General features: G+C 38.3%; 1 protein-coding gene across 1 annotated transcript in view; it reads left to right on the forward strand.

Annotated features, from left to right (window-relative positions):
• SCN9A (sodium voltage-gated channel alpha subunit 9) overlaps positions 1-8,417 on the forward strand; it is a 162,086-nt gene that overhangs the window by 59,052 nt on the left and 94,617 nt on the right. Inside the window, exon 2 of the mRNA XM_029934449.1 lies at positions 3,847-4,154. Coding sequence (XP_029790309.1) covers positions 3,897-4,154 — 258 coding nt within the window. The 5' untranslated portion in view covers positions 3,847-3,896. The remainder of the gene's footprint in view (positions 1-3,846; positions 4,155-8,417) is intronic.

The following is an 8,417-nucleotide window of genomic DNA, read 5'->3' on the forward strand; positions in this document are numbered from 1 at the left end:
TCTGTCTCTCTACAAAAAAAAAAATACAGAAGTAGAAATAAAAATTCAAAACATATGAGAAAAAGGCAGTAAAGTAATTTGCCCTGTTTCTAGTAAAAATGGAAAAGAACACCCTGAGTGATTTTATCTCAAGTAATTCTGAGATTAATTTTTTTTGTTGTTGTTTAGTCTGGAATTAAATTTAGCCTGGGGATAAATCCACTGCTTCACATTTTAATGTAGAGGAGGAAGTAGGGAGACCTGACCTGCAACTTTGTTGGGTAGAATTATCCTTAATCAACTTATTTTCTGACCTACTTAATTGTGGGCCAACTCTACGACTTCTCTGCTGCACAAAAATATTTTTTTCCTCTGTTCTGACTTTCACAGATGAGTGTAGGCTCTGGTTTCTGATCTAATCTTCTCACTAGGGGAAACTTGTCTGCTCTCTCTTCTTCAGATTTGTGAAAACTCGTTAGTGACTTCTCTGCTTTTCAATGATATCATGAAACTTTCCCCTCTTGTCCATCTTTGTTTTCATTGCAATGGCAATTTGGGAACTAGGGGATGGTAAAACATGGGAAAAGACCATTGTCACGAACTAGATCCTGACAGTGCTTTGACTGGAAAGATGTTATGAGGAAAAAAAATAGATGATAGATAAATATGTAGATAGATAGTATATGCATACATGTGTAGATAATATATAATAGGAAGGGAGTACTGAATACATTTTTTTAAAATCTATTTTAACTGTAAGAAATCCTAGATACAGGGAAACTAACTTCAGTTTTTGCTTTCAGTAGATATAATTATCATCTGACATATGAGATTAATGTACAATATTCAAAAGAAGATGCAGTCATAGTAGTATTAGTAAGTGGAAATATGGCAATACTATTTTTTGAAAGTTTAAATTAAATATAAAATGAATAAATACTGATTGATTTTATTAAATGCATTAAATTCAAGTCAAATTAAAGTGCATCTTTCAAAGTACTTTTTTTGGGATAACAAACGCATGACATTTTTATTATAAAAATTTGAAAAAAATAAAGAAAAGTGCCTGCATGGCTCAGTCAGGTAAGCTTCCCGCTTCAGCTCGGGTCATGTTCTGTGGTTGTGAGTTCTAGTGCTGCATTGGTCTCGCTGTTGTCAGTACAGAGCCCACTTTAGATCCCCTGTCTCCCTCTCTCTCTGCCACTCCCATGCTCACACTCTCTCCCTCAAAAATGATAACACTTAAAAAATTTTTGGAAAAATAAAGGTATAAAAGTGTAATAAAAATAACTCATGTTCCCTCAACTGTGAATAACCTTCATTAAGAATATCGTGCCTTTAATTTCAGACTGTACATTTAAAAAATTGAGATGAATACACATGTGTATGTGTAACACACACATTAGTTATCCATGTAAGGGTTTTGGAATTTATTAGTCTTTAGAAACATTTTTTTTTCATACGCTTTATGCCCAGTACGAGGTCCAACATGGGCCTTGAACTCATTCATGACCCTGAGATCAAGACCTGAGCTGAAATCAAGAGTCAGTTGCTTAACTGACTGATCCATCCTGGAGCCCCTAAAAATCCTTGAAATGCCACTCAATTTTTCATTATATGTTCATTTTTTATTTACTGAAACTCTGACTGTTAGACTTTTAGATTTATTATAATTTTTCAATATGGAAACATTGCAGTAAACGTCTTCGTAGATGTTTGGGGACATCTGAGACTCTTGCTTTTGAATAAATCATAGAAGGGAGGTTATTTGGCAATAAAAATGAATTAACATATTTAAGGCCTTTGATAGATATCACAAAATTCTCCTAAAAATATGTATACACATTGTTTATTCCCATCATCCAGATGGGAGGCAGTGACTTCTCTTATACCCTCCAGACTAGAGGAGGATGATGGAATCTGATCTGGTTGTAAACAGATGCTCAGTGTCTTTCTTCACTTTGTCCTGTCCAGGAAAATACCTCCCATGCATGGGACCAGTGACACCAGACACCCACCAGCCCTGTTGTCTGTGTCAGTTTAGTGAATCAGAGTATGTATGTTAAGGGTGTACATAAATAGAGCATGAGGGGAAGGAAAGAAAGGAAAAAGAAATAGACAGTGTGGAACTGGGGATTGGACATCTGAGTTCATGACATCCACTTACTTATTGTCCAACAATTCCTGAGGAGGTGACATTTCCAGTTGAGTGTAGGGAATACAAAAATGCCACTTCCCCAGCCATCTTTTCTCCAAGAGGCCGGGTATGTGTACACTGAAGGTAGTCTTCCCCTCACCTGTATGATTTCCAAACGTGTTGGGGAATCTCCTAAACCCAAGGGGAAACTGCGCTCACCACCTTATTTCTTAGGTTGATGCTGGTGCTGTTTCCAAAAGGCTACTAAAGTCTTTTTTAAAATACATAGACTTCTGGTAAGGGGTTTTCTTATACTGTGCCCAAATAACTGAGGGGAAAAGTCTTCAACTTTGTTCTAAACATAATTGAAGTTCAAGTTGTTTCATATGGAAGAATAATCCTGGAAAAGAATAATTTTAGCTTCTTTCACCTCTTTTTTTTGAATCTATATAATCTGTGGTGTCACCCCTGTGATTTGCTAAATTTGTATAGGTCACTCTCCCTCTGTCTTTGTTGATATTACTTACTATATATACAGCTTCTCAAGCTGTTCACAATGGGTCAACATATTAGAAGTTGATGTGTCCCATTTCACAAGCAATCGTAATGCAAAAAAAAAAAAAAGACTCAGTTTTATTTTTTTTAATGGAGAAGTTACAAAGTTACCTTGACTCACTGGAATAAATGAGTTTGTTATGTTTAAAATAAGAACTGTTATTTTTGTTTTATTATTTAAAACATGTCAAAGTAATAATATATAGAAATTTACTTTTTTATTTGGCATTTTTCTCTTCTGTTGGTTTTGTAATGTTTTGTATACACATATAAATTATTTAGGGAAGTCATAGTTTGAATGAATATCATAGTGGTTTTATTTTTTTACTTTTTACATTGAATCTGTCACAAATATTTTCCAAACTTCTTTTCTTTCTTCTTCCTAAAGCATTTCTCCAAATTGTTTTTAATTCAAAATGGAAAAAATATTTTTTTCTGATTTGTAAATAGATATGTAATTGTGAGAAAATATAAATATGCAAAATAAAATAAAACAATATTTCCAGCACATCGTTTCATAGAAATGATTTTCCTTAAGAAAGAGAAGCAGAGGTTGTGAGCATTTTGTGAGATTAAGACAAAAAAGGATCAGGTGATCAGAGAGTCAAGAGAAGAACTTGGAGAGTTGGACTCTCAGAAGCACTGTTGTGGGGCTCAGTTGGTTGAGCGGCTGCCTCTTGGTTTCAGGTCAGGTCATGATCTCATGGTTTGTGGGATCACGCCCCGTGTCTGGCTCTGTGCTGACAGCATGGATCCTGCTTGGGATTCTCTCTCCCTCTCTTTGCTCCTCCTCTGTTATCTCTCTTTCTCAAAGTAAGTAAACTATAAAAAATTAAAAAAGCACTGTCATAAAGAAATTTAAGTAAGGGAGGTTGATTCAGTAGCACTAAAAGTAAATGCATATGAAAAATAGATTTTTAAAAAAAATTAAGTTGTTACTTTTTTATATTAGAAGCTGGGAAGTGTTAAGATCAAATTTTTGAATAAAGATGATTAGACATCATGGAAAAAAAGTCTTGCACATAGTAGTCACTTAATAAATGTTACTTCAACATAATAATCCTCTGAACACATTACTCCCTGTAGATGAAACCAAAAATCTATATCTTATTTTTGGTAATGTGCCATTTCTGGCTGGCAGACACCTACCACTTTCTTTCTTTGTTTCCACTTAGGCCTCTTATGTAAGGAGCTGAAGGGGAAATAAAATATACAGGATGAAAAGATGGCAACGTTGCCTCCCCCAGGACCTCAGAGTTTTGTCTACTTCACAAGACAGTCTCTTGCCCTCATTGAACAACGTATTGCTGAAGGAAAAACAAAGGAACCCAAAGAAGAAAAGAAAGATGATGATGAAGAAGGCCCAAAGCCAAGCAGTGACTTGGAGGCTGGCAAACAGCTGCCCTTCATCTACGGGGACATCCCCCCAGGCATGGTGTCCGAGCCCCTGGAGGACCTGGACCCCTACTATGCAGACAAGAAGGTGAGTTTATTGTGAGCCCAGTAGTGTGGTCTCTGTTTGCTTCTTTTGTACAGAGTGATACTTAATTTTTTTTAATGTTTATTTATTTTTGAGAGAGAGAGAGAGACAGAGTGTGAGATGGGGAGGGGCAGAGAGAGAGGGAGACACAGAATCCAAAGCAGGCTCCAAGCTCTGAGCTGTCAGCACAGATCTGGGGCTCAAACCCACAAACCGTGAGATTATGTATGACCTGAGCCAAAGTCAGACACTTAACTGACTGAGCCACCCAGGTGCCCATATACAGAGAGATATTTTAAATTGATATTAAGTGGAATTTGGTGAAAAACCACATCATGACAAAAATATCCAGTTATGTACATACGTAGGATATTCAGAATTTGTACTTTAATTTTTCATCAAAACTGGTTCTGTCACTGACACATTATTTTGATATCCTTAATCTTTTTTAAAATATTCAATACAGTGTTCTGCCTTTTGGGACATGACATAAATGCATACTTGTAGGAATAGAATTATTGTCAGTTGATAACTAAGACCTAGGGATATGCCCAGAATGCATTTGCTTGCAGGTGCCAGCTAAATTTATGGGGATATGTAAGATTATTCAACTAATAATGAGTTTAGACTTCTGCTTCATTTAGGGTGTTGAAAAGAGGAGTCTAGATAAAGAGGTGGGACATAAATCAGAAAATGTTTCCAGGGGTGCCTGGGTGGCTCAGTCGGTTGAGCGTCTGACTTCGGCTCAGGGCAGGATCTCACAGTTCATGGGTTCAAGCCCCACGTCGGGTTCTGTGCTGACAGCTTGGAGCCTCGTTCCTGTTTCTGATACTGTGTGTCCCTCTCTCTCTGCCCCTCCCTTGCTCATAATCTCTCTGTCTCTCGAAAATAAATAAATGTTTAAAGAATTTTTTTAAATGTTTCCATTGTTCAAAAAAGATGGGAGGGAGTATCTCACAAAATTACTCAGAAAGTTGAGGATAAAGAATGGCAATTGGAATGAACAAAGAGGACGAGCTGGTAAGCTTTTTGCAAGCAGCTTGTGTTAGGGGCTGGAGAGGAAAGCAAGAGGTGGTAGAGGGCAAATAAAAAGAGGAAGTGGGTAGCAGTACATTCATGCTTAAAAACTGGAAAAATTTTCCACCAGAAAGATGGGCACTCGAGGGATCAAATAAATTGAAAACTTTTTTTTAAATTTTTAATGTTTTATTTATTTTGATACAGAGAGAGAGACAGAGCATGAGAGGGGGAGGGGCAGAGAGGGAGACACAGAACCAGAAGCAGGCTCCAGGCTCTGAGCTGTCAGCACAGAGCCCAAAGCCGGGCTCAAACCCACAACGTGAGATCATGACTTGAGCCAAAGTCGGAGGCTTAATGAACTGAGCCACCCAGGTGCCCCGAAAACTTTTTAAATATAAAATATAAATAGCACCTTGAAAGTTAAAAAAATAATAATTCTCAGAAAGAAAAATACAGAGAGTTGGAATCATGTTGTAGCTAGTTTCAGATGCGATAGACAAGATACAAGCTACAGGCCAGATTGTATCTGCGTTAGATAAGTGGAGAGAGGGGCGCCCGGGTGGCTCAGTCTGCTACATGTCCGACTCTTGATTATGGCTCTGCCATAATCTCACGGTTCATGAGTTGAAGCCCTGCATGGAGCTCTGTGCTGACTACACAGAGTCTACTTGGGATTCTCTCTCTCCCCCTCTCTCTGCCCCTCCCTCACTTGCATGTGGGTTCTCTCCCCTCCCCGCTCCCTCTCTTTCTAAATAACTAAATAAATTTGAAAAAAAATGTGTAGAGAAGTCTCACTGAGACTTGAGGGGCAAATAGAGGTTGGATTTAAGAGTCCTGATGCACTGAAGTAAATGCAGGCACATCAGAGGAAATGCACGTTACGTGGTGTCAGTATTTTCCACACCACAGGAATGGACATTGTCCTCTGGAAGTCAAATGTTGAGAGTAACAGAACTGAGAAGGTGTTTTCACTGTAGGAAAATGGGAGAGAGTTTGAAACATCTGCCTCAAAGGTTATTCTGTTGAGAAAATAAGAAGTACAGCTTTTCTGACACAGCAGTGGACACAACCAGGTTCAAGGTGAAGTTGACTAAGAGGACACTCTAAAGGATTAGATTGGCAGTTCTATAACTTTCTCCAACATTGCTTTGCCGCATAGCACCTGTAGCCTTTGAAAGGTCAAGAAAGACAGAATAAAGTCCATTTAAAAACAATAGTTTGATTTGTTTAAGATATAACTGAAAGGGAATATTTCTTGATAAGGCATCCAGCAAATAGAGTAAAATAGAGAACATTTGAAATATCTTGAGAAATAAAAAATATTATGAGGTTACATGTTGCTAGTAGAAACATCTGCCTCAGTTGTGGTTGCTGTGAATAGCAGTACCTAATACTTGCTTCACATCCCATCAGGCTGACAGCACAGCAATCAAAAGCAGAATACATGAGAAGCCCTTGAAATACTACGTGGCATTCTAGTTAATCAGTCAGGATTCTGACCCAGAAGGGGAGAGTGCTAATCTGGATTAAGGATCTCTGTGTCAGGCACTAGACTTTTCATATAAATTAGCTGGTGAGATAGGAATTCCCCATTTTTATTTATTTTCTTATCTTTATTTATTTTGAGAGAAAGAGAGAGAGAGAGTGAGCTGAGGAGGGGCAGAGAGAGAGAGGAAAAGGGAGAATCCCAAGTACGCTCTGCGCTGACATGGCGATTGATTTCATGAACCCTGAGTTCATGACCTGAGCCGAAATCGAGTCAGAGCCTTACCTGACTGAGCCACCCAGGCATCCCCTTCTCTCTCTTTCTCTCCCTACCCCCCCATCCCTCTCTTTTTTTTTTTTTTTGTAATGCCCTATTTTTAGATGAAACAAAGGACTTGGGGAGATTAAGCAATGTGCAAAATGTTCCGCCCCAGTAAGTTGTAGATTTTTAAAATTCAAGTTAGTTTGACCCCCTACTGAGATATTCTATGATGCCACATCTCTTAGTATAGTCTAGTTTCTGTTGTGTAGCACCCACTATGCTAACGACTTCGCAGAAGTGAATGAAATAATGATAAGTAAATAAAACAGGCAAAAGAGAAAGTACTTTCTTTACTTATTACATCATCCTGAAAAATTCCTGGCTCGAAATGGATACCTACTACATTTCCCCTTTCCAAAGAGGTCTGCATGTTACTTGACCAGCCACCCCTTAAGGAGGAAAGGAATCTTTCCGGAATAATCCCCAAGGCATTGATAGACACTGACACTGGCTTAAAGTAATTTGGGAGGTAAAGGGAAAATGTTTGCATTTGAACGGAGGATTATAGACCTATTAGCTAATGGAATGATGTTGGCTGTGTGATAGACTGACTAATAGAGAACATTTAGTGTGGGACTCCGACCCTTCACAATGGCCCCAATTTTTTTCAAATAATGTAACAGCAGCCACATCAAAACCCAACCCACATTTGCATCAGTAGAGTTAAGGAGGTCAGACAAAGTAATCTATTTTTCATGGTTCTCTATTCTTGACATGGGAATAAAAGATCTAAAGGGATAACCAAGTCTTTTTCTTTTCTTTTTTTTTTTTTTTTTGGAGCTTTAGATTATCAACTTTTTGTGCCTAGCTTCTCAAACATTCTTGATAAAACTAGTTTTGACTTTTGCTTGGAACCTTAGGGTTAACTCTGTGGATCGATTCCTCCATGTTTTAAGTTATTCACACTAATAGACAAAAACTTTAATTCTGCTATATTATAATTATTGCTTCGATTAAGAATCTTAATGACCCCTGGGGCACCTGGGTGGCTGAGTCGGTTAAATGTCTGACTTCGGCTCAGGTCATAATCTCAGGGTTCGTGAGTTTGAGCCCTGCATCGGGCTCTCTGCTGTCAGCACAGAGCTTGCCTCACTTCCTCTGTCCCCCTCTCTTTCTGCTCCTCCCTGCTCACACACACACTCTCTCTCTCAAAAATAAATAAACATTTAAAAAATATATCTTATTTGTATTTCCCTGATGATGAGTGACTCTGAACATTGTTTCATGTGCCTGTTGGCCATCTGGATGTCCTCTTTGGAGAAGTGTCTAATTATGTCTTCTGCCCATTTCTTCACTGGAAACACAAATCAAAACCACACTGAGATACCACCTTACACTGGTCAGAGTGGCTAAAATGAACAAATCAAGAGACTCTATATACTGGCGAGGATGTGGAGAAACGGGCACCCTCCTACACTGTTGGTGGCAATGTAAACTGG

This window comes from Suricata suricatta, chromosome 3, assembly GCF_006229205.1.
Source record: "Suricata suricatta isolate VVHF042 chromosome 3, meerkat_22Aug2017_6uvM2_HiC, whole genome shotgun sequence".
Classification (NCBI taxonomy): Eukaryota; Metazoa; Chordata; class Mammalia; order Carnivora; family Herpestidae; genus Suricata; species Suricata suricatta.